Below are 18,775 nucleotides of genomic sequence, written 5' to 3' on the forward strand. Positions count from 1 at the left end.
ATACAGGAATTGGGGTACAAATTCCCTAAAACATATGGAATTAATTGCCCCTAGTATTAGGAGGGATTGTGGATACAAATTATCAGGGCGCGATTAACGTTATTCTCATCAACAGTGGGGAAAATATGTTGCCTATCCCCAAGGGAGATCGAGTGGCCCAATTGATCTTAGTACCTGTAAAATTTTCCATGGTAAAGAAGGGAGAGCCACCCACGCTATTAACCATTCGTGGGGACAAGGGTTTTGGCTCATCAGATGTAATGGTTCCTGGTGCCAAAGTATGGCTTGAAAAACCTAATGGTCCGCCTGTTTCGGCGGATGTAATCTCAGTCAGGGAGGATCAAGTGGTTCTTGTAATGGAACCGGGGAAAAGAAATGGACTCCTATTCCTGCTGACAAATGTTATTTGCGCGAGTGATGTACTTCACTGATATCTTGTTTCTGAATGTTGATGTTTTAGATCCTCAGTATGCTGAGTGCCTGTGTGAGGGGCACAGTGGAGTGTCTTCGGGATGGTCCGGGGACATGTCAGCATGTCGGAGGATGTGTCAGATGTCTCCATTCTCCAACTGGATTCGGGGATATGGATGAAGACTGATATACCTGCTACTAGTTATGTGCCGGATAATGCGTCTGTTGCAGCTTATCGTGGTGCATTGAGGAACCAACCAGTGGGGGCAGCAACTTAGTGTCTTAAGTTCGCTCCCTTCTGGGATTTCTAATTCCTTTTCACATCATGGCTTATTCAGCCCTTGTCAGGAAACCTGAGAACATATGGGTTTATCTGGCCCGACAAGTTTTGAATTCATCAACGTTCTGTTTGACGGACGTGGACAGTTCTGCAAATCTGATTTCAACATGCTTTGTGGCTATTCCAACGCCTGCCCTGATTCTGAAAAATCTATTCAGGGTCATGCATAACGATTCCTTGGTCGAACATTCTTATGTCAGAAATTATTTTCCTGTTTATGAATATTGTAAGTTCTGCGCGGACACTGCACACAAATTGAAGAACATGACGCGCATTGTGACTCATGACATTGCTCCCGCAGATGTCTGTTATCCTATATTGGAAAAAGGCAACAGCTGAATTTAGACAAGGATGGAAAGTGAGCCAATTTTGAGCAACGCTTATGTACAAGACATATAAATGTTTGTGTTGATGTATCAAATAATATGTTATGCAACTTTACTGTTTCGACTGCTAGTCACCTGAACCCTACATTCCTGCTAATATTTCAGGTGGCCCCTGTGCTTTGACTCATCTTGGTTTAATGATGTTCCCTTTGCAATTTGGAAGTTAGGCGATCTACACGTGCTGCTTCCTATTCCACATTATCACCTGACCCCAATTCTGATGTCCATTTGCTTTCTGAGGCTGAAGTATTAGTGTTAGCCATTTCCATTATTGGGATTTGGGGTCTAGCAGCTCGAGGATATAAAACCATGATTAAATCTGCCTGTTTAGTAATTAAAGGGCTGCTTTGCAATCTTTAACTGAGCCGTTTGTTGCTACATAATAGAAATTTTAGAAAAAACTATTTTACAAAACATGACAGCTATAGATTATTTGTTTTTGAAGCATAATCTGGGCTGTGAAACAGTAGAAGGAATGTGCTGTTTTGACTTGAGAGACCATTCCCGGTCTATTGAAAAGCACATTAAGAAATTTAAGGATCTGGTTGCCCGAGTAACACAAGATCTAGACAGGTATTGTTGGAAGGAATTATTCGCATGGGTTCCTGAAGCACTACGTTCTGCTTTGATTTGTATTTGTGGTGTGTCTGCTGTAGCAATTACTTTTTGTTGTGCTTTGTGCATTCTGAATTTATGGAGAATAGTCTGATGGTTTTGGGTACCTCCTGCTCGCCCGATGGGTTATGGTAGTTGATTGTCCAACGGGTGGAATGTAACGCTTATGTGAAATGCGAGATAAAATAACATGGCCTCAGTGTGCAGCCATTTTGGACACTCATCTCCCATCACCGTAATGAAAGCCTACGTTTTTCATGGGCTCAGCAGAGTAAACGTGCATCCAGGCAGTGAAGGCAAAGCAAGTTCACATAAATATTGTTGCTGGGTGGGCTTACTGTGGAGAATAGTTATTGTATTGTCCGCTGAAGGACGAGCCCGAAAGGGAGTCGGTGTTCTCTGCAGGTGCAGTGATAAGGGGTCCTGGGAGAATGCGAGGAGAAGGAAGCTGAGTTTTTCCACTTCTGGCTGTTTTTATCCACTCTTTGCCCCCTTCCACTCATGATCTCGGCCAAGGGCAGTCATAACTGAGAAGGGCGGGGACATGTTCCCATAAGAGAAGAGGTTTTTCCTCTGTGGACCCCTGGGTGATGCAGTCTCACTGAGAGTGAGACTCGCCGTTCAAGACCCTGTTATTACGTGTGATCTCTTAGCCTACCTGTTTTTCGGACTAAACAGTGTTGGTAGTGGCCAAGATGAAGGCGTCTTCTGCAATATTGATAACGGTGATGCTCTCTTTTTCTATGTTTCTATATAACTAACTACATATTTATTATGTGTATGATGTGCCCATTTATAAGGAGCGAATATAGGGCCTGTAACAAGCCATTTATATTTTTTACCATAACTCTTGTTCTATGTGTGATTTTTGCCTGTCTGAGTTCAATAACTTGTTTTGCCTGGGGCAGGGGAGAGGTAAGTCTAAGGTTTTCCCCACATGGCTAAGCAAAAGCAAAACAGAGTAATATACATGTTTTAATAAACAAAAGTATTTACATCATGTGCTAGAATTCTTATGATTTGGTCACAATATGTCGCGTGCGCTTCGAGAAATTACATACACCCGAATGTTGTTATAAAACATATCCAAAAGAAAATGTAGATGCTTCTTTTTAAGCTGTGCTAGTTTTTTGCTCTGCATTCATATTGATGTATCATTTTAAAAAGGGTCTCTGATCGTTTGCAGTACTAATGCTATATTTGTTTGTGTGACATTTAGGCAGATGACGTCCGCGCACTGCTAACAGCCGCCATGCCCCCTTCTGCATTGCCACTGTGTTATAAACCTCAGGTTATCAGTGCATCGCAGCCTGCTGGAGCCCCTTTGGCTCTATCCTCTGTTTCATCCAGCCCATCTAGTCTCTCCGCTGCAAGTAGCCTCGACAACCTGTCTACGAGCTTTTCAGAGCTCCCATCTCTCAGTTCAAATAGAGCAGAGGGAGAAGTTGTACTAGAGAAAAAGGAACAAGGTAGGACCTGCTTACTTTTATTCTGCTACTCATATTTGTCTACCTGTGTTGTCTCTGAGGGAAGGGAATGTTTGCCTGATGGGCTCAATTATTTTACAGATGTAGATCTTCTTTTACGCCTCCTACAACTACTCGGACCAAACATTTGATACCACCACCATTTCGATTTAACACATTTAATTGTTACTCAGAAAATGACATTGAAAGCTCGTTCCATTAAAAATGCTGGCATTGCTAAATGCGTTTCACTAGCTGAGAGGGTAGCCTCCCATTCCCTCAAAAATATAATTCTTCTGAAATTGCATCACATTATACAAGGAAACCGTGCAGGCTATAAAAAAGAAACAAACATCAAAGAGCACATGTTGAAAGAGAGTTGCATGTTGAATGAGTGTCCAGCAGGGGGCAGAGCAGTTACAAGATAAAAGCTTAGGCAAGAAAGAAGTCACATATTATTTTAAATCAAAAATATTAACACTCTCCATTGAATAACGTAAACATAACAAGTGACTGAAACAATATGTACGGTTTTAATGTTTGAAACACTAACCTCTACACAATCTTAATTACTTGTTGTATTAATTGGTCACTAAGTGTAGTCATTTATTCTTAGTCCTCGAAAAAGCACGCATTAAATGTATTAAATTGAGAACCTGTTTTAGTGTGAAACACTTGTTGGCGTACCAACTCTTTTGAATTATAAATAATACGCTGCTCTAGTTTTTTAAATTGCTGTATAGTTATTTATTGGTCTGTTCGCTTCAGCCTACCAGAATTGTTATCTAATACACTTTCTAAGATTGTGACAGAGGTACTCAATTTGTAGGGAAACCTGTTCTATTTCTTGCTTTCTGTCGCTTTTACACTATTTTGCTCTACTGCACCCGATTATCTGAAAATCAGAAGCATAATATAGTATTTTTCATAAAACCTTTGTCGATTGGGTGTCATCTTACTTACCATCACACTGACTGCTTCATATGTAATATCCTTATTTAACTAACTGGAAAATGCCACACTAAGAACTAACTGGAAAATGCCACACTAAGAAAGATGTACCATACCAGATGCTATTTTGTTGTTGTTGAGTGTTAGGCAGAATCCTGTGCAGTTCCCTTAGGGAGCACTACAGAAGATTAAGACTACAGGTATGAGCAATAAATCCCCTTTGGTATCCGTCTGTAACACAAAGATTTAGTTGGTAGCTGTGGCTAAGCAGTCAGACTTATCTCAAGAGGGAGATGAGCAGTATTCAGGGTTTACACAATAGGACTACAGTACTATGGCACAAGGAAACACTGACCAAAGCTTTGTATTAAAAATAATATATATATATTTAACACACTTCTAGTTCAACATATTAATCACAGTTAATAAAGTAAGTTAAAATCAGTCAAGAAAAGTATACACAACTCCCTAGTTAAATTGTAGACAAGTTTGAGCAAGAGTGAAAACTGAGCTAAACGGCACAGTGAAAACCGAACACCAATTGCACTCTAGCAATTTCTCACAAGGGAAGGAAAGGACAAGTTATACAGGAATATCTTCTTACACACCCTAGCAACACTTCCCATAAATTTGTGAATAGGTTTAGGCAAGGCAGTACTTTAGCATAGGAAATACTTAAATGAAAACCGAGCAAAATGGCACTTCACAAGTTTAAAAAGTGGGAAGGAAAAGGTGGTTATAAGAAGTAGGTTCACCAACACAGTTGAGAAGCAATCTAGAGAAGGCAGTTCTAACAAATTTAGCCAGAGTCAGTGGTACAGGGCAAAGGGCCCAGGAGCAAAATGTTCTTGTAGCTGCAGTCAAGTCTTTGGTTAACGATTCCAAAAGGTGGATGCAGAAGGTGAAAGACAATGTTTAGAAGATAGGGGCGGCCAACCCAACAGCTAGGTAAAGGATTGAAAACACCTTTAGCACTACCACGCAAAAAAAGGGCGGCCTGGCGGAACAATGTACCGTAATATGAAGAAGTGGCTCCTGCGGTGGCGGTTGTTCCTGGTAGTTCCTGCAGTTCGGGGGATCCAGCAGAGGAAGAGAGGCATCCCGTCGTGGAGGAAGGTACGAGTTACTGCACTACCTAGGGATGAAACCAGCCGCGGTGCTGCCCGACGAATAAAAGGTACACTCCTTTAAAACGCAGTCCGGGTGGACGGGTGCCTGGCTATCTGGTCTCTGAATACAGGGTACTGGCGATTCAACCAGGGCAGGTCCAGGAAGGCGATTGGCAAACTGGTTGGCCCCACCAGCTCAAGGGAAGAAGGCTCTTGCAGATGAAGTTCTTTTCTCATTGTGTGGAGAAAAGTGGTGAGACTCTGCAGCAGGGCTTCACTGGTGGTTCAGTCGTTGCAGGTGTCTTTGGCTTCTCTCTGCTTCGGCTTCTTAGTTCCAGTGGCGACGTCTTGCTCTTCCAGTCCTCAGGACCTGCTTCTATGCAAAAAGATCCCCATTCATACAGTCTAGCTGTCACTCACACAGTGGAGTGGTCATCTTGGCGGGAGACCCTCCAGCCTATCAGGACAGAGTGCGACATGGGTTGCTGAGGCAACTCTGTCCAGGGTCCTACTCCCCCTCCCACACAATGGACCCACTCCAGACTCAGTGGCGCCGAAAGGAGGGCTTCTTGGCAGAAGCCCGCCAAAAGGACGAACAAAGGATCCCCGACCTGGGTTAGGAGTTTAGAGAAAGACACAAAGAATTTTTATTAAAGTTCTGGCAAATAAAACCTACCGGAGTAAAGTTAATATAAAAATAAACCGGTGGTTATGTTAGAGGCTGTCAGAAAATGTTGTAGCCTTGAACAATGGGAAAATCCCATAGGGAAATATTCGTGGTCGAATATTTACGGTAGTAACCACTGCCACCAGCCAGAAACTTTTGAGAGAGGGACTGTACGGTGCCCTCTCGAAAATTAACACCAGGGAAAAACTATTAACCCTTCCCAGTACCTCCATAGTAAGATGGGTTGTACTGGTTTAGTTCATAAAAATTGACTAGTAAAGTCAATTGGGACTTTACATGCCCTGGGAGACAGTAGTCAGTCCCAGGGTATGGAGTCTATGTTTGGGGGTCGCTACGACACCCCGGTGTCACTGCATGGAGGGTGCTGTGTAACACATGTGGATAAAAATGGTTCCTATGGGGGTGAGAAAAACCCCATAGGCATTAAACACAAAAATAGCCTAGAACACACATAGCAAAAAGGCCTAAGAGTGGGAAAAAGAGTCTCACTCTTAGCAGGAGAAAAAAACAAACCCTTCAAATCCAGCAAAGTTGCTGGGGGACTCTATAGGTAAGGGAAATTAGCCATAAGATGAGAGTTCTCCCTAACATTGAGGCATTCTAATCAGACAAGCCAAGAAATCAGGAAACGGCTTCTTGTTTATCTATGGAACAGGTATGATATCTGATCATGAGTATCTATTTTTCGAATTAATTTCTTCTTCCCACAAATTCCTCGTCTCCGATGTAGATCTTACAGTGCTAGCTGCTTTCCGAAAGTTTTCCACCGCCATGCGGGCACCATGTTTGTCCGTGCCTGCTTCACTTGACTCTGTTGCAAGCCTCATGATGCTGGATGTGATGTCTTGGGCAGCATATTTATAACCATTTGGCACCTCATGACTTTTTGTCTAGCATACTCATTACACTGCTTAGGAATGCCACTCATTGTTTTATCTAACTGTGCTATGCCATATTGAAAGTTGAGCTTCAAGCCCTGCTGAGATTATACATGGCATATGTTAATTTCAGGCTCCCATCAAGTTGTGCTTTTGCTGCCTCGGGGAGGAGCATGTTACACATGACTGCGTTTCATGCCAATACACGCACAAGTGCCCTCCACATGCATGCCACAGAGCTTTACACTTTCACCATAACGGTGGGGAGCGCACTCCGTCAAAGTGCCCTGCTTCAGATACTTCTTCCAATAGAAGATGGGTGACTTATACTAATGAGTAGCCCCCACTCTTGAGATGGATAACGTAAAGAATAGAAGGTAAGGAAGAAACACTGCAAAAGATCCTGCTCTCCCTGCAAGGCAAACCAGCATTCTTCTTCCTCCTCTTCAAGGGAGAGAATGTGGTATTCCTGATCCAGTGATGATGAGGATATCTCTGAGGAGTCTCCACCACCTAAGATACCATTTCCTACATGCTCCTCCTCCACTGAGGAGTGGGAGGACTTCAGATGGCAGATGACGACAACTCTGGCAGGGCACTGGCAGCTTTAGTCCTGGAGCTGGTAGTGAAGTTAGGTCTCACCGCACTTTGACAAGCTGGCAAAGATACTTCATGATCTGCAAATGCATGCCTACAAGTTCAGATCTGGTGCCGATATTGGTAACTACTTCCCTCAAGCTCTCCAAGACCTCTCCTTTGATGCTGACACTTAGCTAGAGTTTACTCCGGCTCTAAAAGACAATTGTACTCCTACGTCCTGTCCCCTTTCCTCCATACTGTATAGGTGTCCCTCGCTAGGGATGGGAGACTGACACTTTTGCACCAGAAAAAATCTTCTTCCCCTTTAAATTTAGAGGCTCGCAGTGGCGCTGCCCTGGGAACATGCACTCCTCTAACTCCGCCCACTGGCCCCACTCCTCAGTCCTCTTTTCCACGTCGACTGGAATGGACCGCTTTCACCAGCACTCCTCGGTTAGGCTTCGGCCTAGTAATTCCACGCGCTCTTCCCCTCAGAAGTATCTTTGTCTTTTAGTCTTTTATTCAGATACCTCTGTCCTCCGGCGCCAGGCTCCTCTCCGGCGCATGTCAACGTCACCAGGCTTCAGCAGGTGTCCAGCCTGTGAGGGGCTCTTCCCTGCGTCCAACCCCCACACCGGTCAGTACACCTCCGCCCTCGGCGCCCAGTAGTCCTCTAGCTGCACCGGACCAACAGGACACTTTGGTGGACACCGATGAGGAGGAGGACCCCGACATGCCTTCCTCGGTCAAGGCATTTCATGAACGACTCGCAGGTCTTTACGAATACCTGGAGGTTGAAAAACCAGAGGCGGGGGTCCTGGCAGAGGTCCTCACTTTACGCGCTGCGGCTGGAACAGGGATTCCAATGCATAAGGACGTTGTGGCTCTGGCCATAAAAGGATGGCTTAAGCCCCGTTCTGCGCACCCTACCAGTAGGCGCCTTGACTCCAAGTACAAGCAAATGGAGGGGGATCCACTCTTGCTGTCGGCACACCCTCAGCCAAACTCCTCGGCGATCGCCGCGGCCTCACTCTACTCCAAGCCGCAATCCCCCTCGGCTACTTCAGCCTCGACACTCCTGGGTAATAAGAAGATCATCTTGGAAGCGCATGGAAAGAAGGTCTGTTGCAGCGCTTCGTTGCACTTTCGTCAATCCAATGCGGGCGCTATGGTTGCTGCTGTCAACCAAAGGCTTTGGCGAGAGATAGCCGGCTTCCTTCCGGAACTTCTGGTACAGAGTCGGGCGCGCTTGAAGGCGGGGCTGGCGGAAGCAAAAACCGTCCCACAAGACATAATGGAGTCACTGTGGCCAACATTGACACCTCAGGCCGGGCCATCTGCATCGCTACGGACATGAGAAGAACAGCCTGGCTACGGGCTACCAAGTTCAACCCGCACATCCAGGAGCGCATATTGGACCTTGCATTGGAGGGTGGCAACCTTTTTCATTCCACCACCGATGAGGAACTTGATGAACAGTTCCCAGACTGCCACCAGCGCTCCGACAAGGCTTTGAAGAACAAAGGTCCAGACAGCCGGACCGGTCTCCAAGCCAACACTGCCGCAAACAGCACAATGCAGGGAATAAGGCCTTTTTTCAGTCCCCCTCCTCAGCCCCTGCCTCAGAGGGAAAGAAGGCATGACACACTCATCTGGGTCCACGTGTCCTCGGTGGGGGGCAGGTTTGCCCTTCACACCCAATGCTGGCGCATGAGGTTCGCGGACCCGTTGATCCTCTCAGTAGTGTCCATGGTCTACCGCCTACGATCCCCCGGTCCCCTTTCTCCTCCCCTCTGCTCCCACAGATTGGGACATCAACTCTGTTGATGGAAATTCGATCGCTCGTAGAGAGTCAGGCAGTGGAAAAGTCCCAGCCTACCAGCGGGGTCTGGGCTTCTATTCACATATTTTCGCCATACACAAGAAGAACCAAGCAGGCCTGAGAGTTGTGTTGAATCTTTCCACCTTGAACCTTTCCCTCCCTCTTCAAAGTTCAAGATGGTTACCCCAGCGCTTATAGCGGAGACCTTGTGCATGGAAAACTGGATGTGCTCCCTGGATCTGAAGGATGCGTACTTACACGTCCCGATCTGGCAGCCCCATCGGTCCTTTCTGAGATTCAGGATCATGGGCTTTCACTTCCAATACAAGATTCTTCCCTTTGGCCTCAATTCAGGCCCCAGGGTCTTTACCAGACTTATGGATGTGGTGGCAGCCCTTCTCAGGGCCCAGGGTCACCACGTCTATCCATACCTAAACAACTGGCTCGTTGGGGTAGGATCTCCAGAAGCAGTCCAACACACTTCCTCCGCCCTCATGAATACGTTGCACAAGTTGGTTTTTACCATCAATCTCAAGAAGTCACATCTACAGCCTACACATAATCTAACGTTCCTGGGCCTTATTTCTGATACAAGCTCTGAGAGAGTTTTTCCCTCAGAGGACAAGATCACAGTCATCAAGAGAGCCACAGGGCATTTCCTCAGCAGGGCAGTACATCAGCATGGTGGTACGAACACCACCTGGGCATCATGGCAGCATGTCTACTAGCAGTGCCACACACAAGGCTCAAGATGAGATGCTTGCAGCTGCACTCGCAGCCTCTTGGAGTCAGAAGTGGGGTTCCCAGGCGGAACTTGTCAGCATCCCACTTCAGATCCACCAGGACCTAGTCTGGTGGAGCACGGAGTACAACTTGCCGCTAGGCAGGCCCTTCTGGCAACCAGCAGCGCAGGTTACCATCACCACAGACTTATCCCTAGAAGGTTGGGGAGCAACCCTGGACAGCCACAGTTTCCACGGAGTCTGGTCCCATTAGGATTGGGAAGCTCACATCAACTGGCTCGAGTTGATGGCCATCTGGCTTACTCTCAAAGCCTTCCTCCCGATGGTCAGTGGCAAGTCGATCCCAATTCAAACAGACCCATCCACCAGCATGTATTACATCAACAAGCATGGTGGCACCAGGTCCCCTTCCCTCTGCGCTCTAGCAGTCAGCATTTGGGAGTGGGCTCTGGTGAAAAGCATACACTTGGCAGCAATCTACCTCCCTGGGGAGAATAACCTAGAGGCGTACAGGCTCAACAGGATGGGCGTGGACAATTACCAATGGTAGTTGAACGAACAGGTCCTTCAGGGGATCTTCAACAGATGGGGTCAGCCTCAGGTGGATCTCTTTGCCACTTGGTGCAACAGGAGGTGCCCTCAGTTTGCGTCCTGGCAGTGACAGGGCTGGGGCTCTCTGGGCGATGCGTTCCAGATACAGTGGAACAACATGAACGGTTATGCCTTCCCTCCCTACACAGGGTAATCTGCAAGATAAGAGAGTCTCGGCACCTACATATCATTCGGATAGCTCATTGGTGGCCGGCGAGGCCGTGATTTTCGGAACTGCTCAGCCTGTTGGATCAGCCCCTGATGCACCTTCTGCTGGTCCCAGCTCACCTACTATCTCAGCAGGGAGGCACGGTCAACCACCCCACTCCCAGGAGGGTAGCTTTCGCAGCGTAGTTCCTGCGCAGGTCACGTTAAGGCATCTGCGCCTGTCGCAGGCTAACCTAGACCTCATATAGGGCGCTAGGAGGGATGCTACTAGGAGCCAGTAATAGAGGAAGGGCACTAGGTTTTGTCACTGTGCGGAATCAAAGGAATTTAATCCTCTGTCTTGCATGTTGGATGACGTGCTATGCTTCTTAGCATACCTCGCACGCTCGGTGGTGTAAGTAGACACATGCCGCACCGATCTGGTGGCCATCGGGGCCTATCAGAACTTGGAGGAGGAGTTATTTTCATCCTCAAACCCGATAGTTAAGACATCTGGCGGGCCTCACCAGGCTCTACCCACCTATCAACAAGCCACACCCCGTGTGGGACCTCAATGTAGTCTTGGGCGCCTTGGCGCATAAACCGTTGTAGCCAATGGCGTCCGCGTACATCAGGCTTGTCACCATTAAGAAACCCCTCTTGGTGGGTCTTACGTCTGCACGCTGGGTCAGTAAAATCCTGGCACAGGTGGCTTCAGAGCCCAATACTACTTTTCATAAGGACAAGGTGGTGCTTAGAAGTAGTCTCCTCATTTCACCTGAATGAGGAGATAGTGCTACCTACTTTCTTTGCTGACCCGAAGGATGAGGCTCAGAGGGTACTGCACTGTCTAGATGTCAGGCATGCTCTAAAAGTTAACCTAGACAGAACCAAGAGCTTCCACAAATCAGATGCTATCTGTCACCTTCGGTGGGTCAAGGCCAGGCTATCAAGCTTCCAAGACTTCCATAGCAAGATGAATGTTTACGGTCATCAAAGAGGCTTATGAGGGGCAACACAAACCACTCCTGGCAAATATGCATGCCCATGCTATCAGAGCCAAGGCCACGGCAGGTACCTTTCCAGAGGCACGTTCCGTGGCAGGTCATCAGCAAGGCGGCTACATGGGCTATGTCTTCGGCCTTCTACAAGCACTATTGCTTGTATGCCAGCTCCAGATCAGATGCAGCATTTGGTCAGGCAGTATTAAAGAACTTGTTTTCTTAGGAGGGTCACCTCTCTGCCCTGGGGCTACATTCAGTTGTAATCGGCCATATAGTATGGAGGAAAGGGGACGAGATGTAGGAGTAATTATAAATTACTCACTGTAGTGACTAACGTACTCTTAGTCCATAGTCCCCTTTCCTCCATACGTGCCACCATCCTCCTCCTTAATTAACTGGTGTCATTAAGGCAATGACAATATTGTCCACTTGTCAAAGGGGACTGGGGAGTGGCGCCGGTGGGCGGAGTCAGGGAAGCGCATGCTCACAGGGCCGTGCCCCCACGCGCCTCTAAATTTAAAGGGGAAGAAGATGTTTTCTGGTGAAAAAGGTTCCGTCTCCCGTCCCTAGCGAGGGACGCCCATACAGTATGGAGGAAAGGGGAATATGGACTAGGAGTATGTTAGTCACTACGGTGAGAAACTTATCATTTTTGCAAATATAGGCCAGATTTTAGGTGAGGGTAAACTGATGCCTTATAAGACGTGATCCCTTTGATTCACAATGCGCTAGAGGGCTTTCCCGAAGACTTTGTTGGCATGGATGAAGTGCTTTCTTCTCCTGAATGGGGTCTAGCGTGGAACCACATACTCATGAATATTCCCTGTCGTCAGGCTGGGAATCCTCGGTAAAAGAAAAAATCAATTTCAGTTTAATTTCTGAACTGTCTTTCTCCTCACAACCAATCACTGAGCTCTGGGTCATACTGCCCCTAGCCAATGACTGCCCAATACCTAAGCCCCTCCTCTGGCAGCCATCTTCAGTTTTTTACCGCACGTTCAAGTGTTGGGAGTCCTCGTGCTTAGCTCTCTAGCTTTTACTGCGTCTTTAACTTTTTAGAAGAGTTTTGCTCTATTTTTCGGTCAATCGAGCCTTGTGCTCCATCGATCACCCTTCCGATTAACGGGGATCTGCTTTTCAGATTCTTCAGCATCCCTCAAGGACAGATTTTGTCAAGTTTCTACGTGGAGACTTCCAGAAGATTCTTCAGGCCTAAGCCGTGTGCACCATGTCAGAGGAGAAGAAGGATTCCGCCCACCTTTTCAGGCTTTGCTCCGACTGCAGCTTACGGAATGTTTTCTCGGACGACAAACATTCTTAGTGCCTTTACTGCTTGTATCTAACACACAAGGAGGGTGATTGTGCATTTTTCTGTGAATTCTCAACACGCACGTTGAAGGATCGGCGTAAGCGGCTGAATGAGTGGCTTCAGACCAAAGCCTCTGCACTGGATGGGTCCAACGAAAGGTCAAGTACTGAGAGTCCACTGCCACCTGGAGTACGGTTGCGGCAGGCTCCTCTGCAGCCAGGGCGCATCCAACGTCTCCTGCAACTTCGATCACCAGCCATTGCTCAGGATCTTCGTTCCAGAGGAAATCAAACCATCCGGGGAAACTCAGCCAGCCTGCCCTTGACAGAGAAGGCCACGGGGGACCGGGGCTCCGACCTACCCCCTAAGGAGAAGGCCAAGCATGACAAGGCATCCAGGACAGCCACAAAGGCCAAACAGTACAAGGGACTGGTCCTGACCATGAAGGCCCAGGTACACCCGACGAAGGACCCTCCTTCCAGCGAGGTGGTAGCATCCCTTTCAAAGGCCGCGGAGGCGGACCCGCAGGACACACCCCCGAAGGCAAGAGAGTCCCTCCTTCCCAGGAGGGAGTCTTCTTTCCAACCCATTGAGAAGACCCCAGAGAAAAAGATGGCGGTCATCTCCCTGAGACATCCCCTCTGTACGCGTAGAAACTGGAGGTAGGCGCAGAGGTTCTCCAGAGCACGGATATCTCCTCAGAGGAGGAGCTTGTCTACTTTCAGATCATCCAGGAGGGTGAAGGCAATGAGGGAAACGTTGGGGTCAAGCCATACGACGAGGGCGACGACGACTAAGATACCGTCGAGGATGGCAACGGAGAGCCTCAGGGCAATGAAGGCCTTGGCTCTCTTCCTGCGCCTCAGCTTCCTGTTTGCCCTCCACCTGAGCTGCCCCCTAGAGACCTCTGTGGACATTCTCTCTAATCTACATACACTGGTATCTGAGATACTGATGAGGATGCCGGTTATGCTGTCGGCCCCGCCAGCGGCTCTGGTGACGGCTGACCCTCTGGCATTGAGGGAACCCCCGGCCAAGAAGAAGAGGCACCCACTGCCTCCTTGTCACCGCTCACTGCACTCTCCTGGCCCGAGGGATGAGACGGATGCTGACACAGTGACTAGGATGGGCACGGACGACGGTAGGATGGGCGACCTCCCATCGCCAAGATCCTCACCGCGGGACGATATAGGCTTGTTTCATGTGATGATCTCCAGAGCTTCGTAGCTCTTCCAGCTCGTGCCAGAGGAGAAGGAGGAGGGCTTCCTATATCAGCGCTGCGAGGCGAAGAGAAAGACCATCCTTTCAGTCCCACTCTTGGATGACATTTAGGACGAAGGCCTGTCTCTCATGAAGAACCCTTCTACGGCCCCAGCAAAGAGGCACCGCCTGGAGAAGAAATACAGGGTGCCGGACTCTGCGCCCAAGTGCTTGCGGGCCCAGCCATCACGGTACTCGGTGGTCTCTGCAGTGACCACGAAGAAGTCATTGGGCACCTCATCCTCGGCAGCGTCCACCCCTCCGGACAGCAGAGGGAAGAAGTTGGATGCTGTGGGACAACAAGTTATCTACTCTGCAGCGACGACCATCAAGGCCGCCAACGCCTTCGCTATCGTAGCGCATTACAATTGAGATTTGTGGTTCAAGCTCGCTCCCCTTCTGAACTTCCTCCCCGACGACAAGAGGTCAGAGGTGTTGGAGATTCTGCAAGAAGGTGAGGTGGCGCCAGAACACACCGTCACGGTGGCCACGGACATCGTTTTAAGCGGGGTTTCCGCCAGATGAACAACATTGTTTGCCTTTGTCATCGTGGCTGGCTCAAGGCCACCAACTTTTGACAGGAAGTCCAGATGAGGGTTTTGGACATGCCCTTTGACGGAGACAACCTTTTCGGGAACGCTGTAGATGAGTCTCTACAGCCTTTCAAGGCAGAAACGGAGATGACATGTGCCCTGGGCACGCGACAGCAGCGACGCCCTTCCTTTCAATCCTCAGGGGGCAAGTCTCCCCGTTCTTCCAAGGGTTACGGCAAGAGCGCCTCTTTGTACCGCCACCCCTCCCGCTCCTCACCCAAGAGACCAACAGGGGCTGTTCCAAGGCTTTCGGAGGAGGACGTTGTTGTCGCCAGGGACCCCAAGGCGGCCCGTCTATGTCCAAGCAAGAATGAACTGGCCGTGACGTCGGGCCCCACCCGTGCTCCCTGGTGGGAGGCCTGCTGGCAAACTTAGTTAGCGTATGGAAGACCATCTCCACTGACCGTTGGGTGCTGGACGCTCTCGCCCACGGACACACCCTGGAGTTTCAACGGAAGTGTCCCCAAATACCACCCCTGGCCAATCAGGAAAACCATGTCCCTCAGCTGCTGCTGGAGGTTCGGGCCATCATAAAGAAAGGGGCGATAGAGCTTGTCCCAAAGCGGCTCCGGAGTGTACTCAAGGTACTTCCTCATGAGAAAGAAGACCCGAGGGTGGAGGCCCATTCTCGACCTCTGATGACTAAACAAATACATCAAGTCCCAGAAGTTCTGAATGGTCCCTTTTGAACACGTGCTCGGAAAGCTAGAAGAGGGAGACTTTCTGTCGTCGTTGGACCTGGAGGATGCGTACTTCCCCATCCCAATTCACAAGGGAGACTGAAAGTTTCTACATTTCGTCGTTCAGGGGAAGCTTTACCGATTCAAGGCCCTTCCCTTCGGATTGAAGTCGGCGCCAAGGGTCTTCACCAAGTGCCTGGCGCTGGTGGTGTCACATCTGCGACTGCAAGGGATCTACGTATACCCTTACTTGGACTAGCTCATCCGGGCCAGCTCAAGGAGCATCGCCGTCGACCACATGGCGAGGACCGTCCACCTACTGTCGGATCTGGGGTTCTCTGTGAATTATGCAAAGTCCTGCTTGACTCCCTCGCAGGATACGCTGTTCCTGGGATCCCGGCTGATCAGTGTCATGCCTGATGTCACCGTCATAGGAGAGAATGGCGGACATCTTGGGCAATGTGCAATGGCTGCTCACTCTGAAGATCGCCACGGTAAGGACCATCAAGTCTCTGCTCGGCATGATGTCGTCGTGCTTTTATCTCCTCCGACTCTGCGCGCTATGGATGCGGCCACTGCAGAAGTTCCTCGACGCCTGTGGGATTCAGGTGTCCGGACGCTTCCAGGACAAGATCGCTCTCGTCGAGGGGTTCTGTCGGGCGATAAGATGGTGGGGCGTGCTCTCTCATCTGACCGGAGGTGCGTATTTTCATGCCCCAACACATCAGGAGACTGTAACGACAGACACCTCCCTGGAGGGATGGGGAGCCCACACCGGAAGTCTTCACGCCTGAGGCATGTGGCCGCTGGAAGAAAAGACGGTGCACATCATTGTGCTGGAGCTACGGGCGGTGTTTTGAGCCCTCAAATAGTTCCTGCCGTCCCTCAAGGGCAAGGCGGTTCAGGTCTTCAGACAATACCACCACAATGTTTTACATCAGAAAGCAGGGGAGCACCAGGTTCCCAGCGCTCTCCAAAGAATTGCAGGACTTATGGCATTGGGCCATCGCTCAGGAGATGTTCTGCATCCCATTTCATCTGGCAGGAGTCAACAACATGGTCACTGACTCTCTGACCAGGGAACTTCACTCGTGCCACGAGTGGGAGCTTTGGCAAGACCTAGTGGAGAACCTGTTACGCAAATGGTGCAATCCCCAGAACGGCTTTTTAGCGATTGCGACGAACACCAAGTGCCAGAGGTTTTCCAGCGGGTTTCCCCAGCAGGGGAGCATGGGGGATGCATTCTCATGCCTTTGGAAAGGCCTCTTTCGAATGGATTGTGTCCTCCTAGGTATTCCTCATCCTAGATATCTTGTCTCCCAGCTCTGCTGCTTTGGAAAAAAATGTTCACCAGAGGGCACTGTTCTCGAAGCGGCAGAGTCGTAGTTCCTGGAGGGCTGCCATCGAGCGTCAACGTCATCTGCAGTATAAAGGGCTTGAGCCGCACACGTTAGCTCAGTTCTGTTTTCAGAGTGTTGATGGGCGCATCTGTATTTTTGACGAAATGTCCTCTGCATCGACTCCATCCACACCCAAGACGGGTTTTAAAAATGTCAAAAGTGTGGAATAAAGATGTCAATTACCGATCCCCCCATTGTAATTGCCTTTGGTGTTTGGCCCCTGACCATCGGGGCGATGAATGTGGTTCCTGTAAAGCTGTGTCCAATAAGGGTTGAGCGGAAAGACTTCACACAAGTTGAGGAGATCGAGGTCTAAGAGTCGCTCGAGGAAATCCTCCTCTTCTTCGGCCAAAAAATCGAAGAAGCGATGGCATAGATCTCCTTCTTACTCTTCCTCCTCGTCTGACAGAAGGGTTGTATCCTATCCTTCCAAGCACGATTCCCCTGGAAAATGGGAGGCTTTCAGGGCTTCGATGCTAAAAAATGTCGAGAATACGGGCCAGATCCCTTCAAAAAGGCTGTGTGAAGATCATGCCCCTGCCCACTCCAAGAGTGAAAGAGGGAGATCAAAGACCAGGCACGCTAGATCCGACAAAAAGTCGAGGGTGTCATCAGGGGGAAAGCTCTCCGACACCTCATGAAAAAAAAAGTGAAACCACTGTTGCATAAATCGGGGGTGACAGCTGACAAAATGGCGTCCACAAAGAAGTCAAATATCGACTCGACGCAGCCTTCGACGACAACGCCGAGGCCGCCACCGAAGATGGTGTTGATACCTTTTGCGACGGATTCGAGGCCTCCCTCGACGACGTGGAACCCTCCTTCGAAACCATCGAAGCTAGTGCCTATATCATTGACACCTTCGATGCCTTTGTCGAGGCATTCTTTAATTCCGATGCCAAAATCGGCTCCTTTGTCAAAGCCTAGATCAATGCCACCCTATTCACCACAGAAGATCTTCCATCCACAAACCAGGCAAGAAATTCTTAGACCTATGTCCTCTATTTACGAGGAGCAATCCTCTGAAGAGGATGTTACTACAGCTGGGTTTAGATTTGGAACTAAAGAGTAGATAGACCCAAACTCTAAGATGGCTGATCTTTAAGATTGCCTTCAAACAGCCCGTGGCTAGATACTTCCCTTGAAGTAGAGTTTGAGAAGCCAGACCGTGCAGATCGTGCAGATTCTGGGTATAGAAGCCTAATGGGAAGAGTCATTGACTTCATGGGATGGAAAACAGCTTCCCCAACATTTGGCCAGGACGATATGACAGACATCCTTAATGAGGGGCCTCAAAGGGACCCTGTCCTCCCTGTCCATAAGGCATTGCAAAAAAGGATGATGGCAACTTGAGATACCCCAGACTCTGGACCTGCAGTAAATAAAAAGTTGATAGGGGAGTACAGACCATCCTCATCAGATCCTGAGTACCTGTCAAAGCATCCCTCTCCAGAAAACATGGTGGTACAAGCTGTAACCTGCACTAGACAGCCAGCTTACCCTTCGATACCACCTGTTAGGGATGACTAAAGAGTTGATGCTTGGGCCTGGAAAGTCTTCTATTCGAGCAGCATTGCCCTTAAATCTACGATTGTAACTTGCACTCTGGCAAGGTTAACACACATCCTGTGGGACTGTATGACATCAGCGGCTGAACACATCCCAGAGGGCAAGGAACGGGAACGTTTCCTGGCAATAGTAAGAGATGGAAAGGAGGCTATTGAGGAATGCCTCCAGTCAGGATTGGACACTGCTGATAGTGTAAGCAGCTACATGGCATCTCGCACGGTCCTTTGCAGATTT

At 48.9% G+C, this 18,775-nt stretch overlaps 1 protein-coding gene across 3 annotated transcripts in view; it reads left to right on the forward strand.

Annotated features, from left to right (window-relative positions):
- Positions 1-18,775, forward strand: part of TNKS2 (tankyrase 2) — a 2,182,082-nt gene that overhangs the window by 1,306,790 nt on the left and 856,517 nt on the right. For all 3 annotated transcript variants that reach the window (XM_069611330.1, XM_069611331.1, XM_069611332.1), the window contains exon 19: positions 2,972-3,221. In XM_069611330.1, coding sequence (XP_069467431.1) covers positions 2,972-3,221 — 250 coding nt within the window. The remainder of the gene's footprint in view (positions 1-2,971; positions 3,222-18,775) is intronic.

This window comes from Ambystoma mexicanum, chromosome 8 (genome assembly GCF_040938575.1).
Source record: "Ambystoma mexicanum isolate Mex_15411 chromosome 8, UKY_AmexF1_1, whole genome shotgun sequence".
Classification (NCBI taxonomy): Eukaryota; Metazoa; Chordata; class Amphibia; order Caudata; family Ambystomatidae; genus Ambystoma; species Ambystoma mexicanum.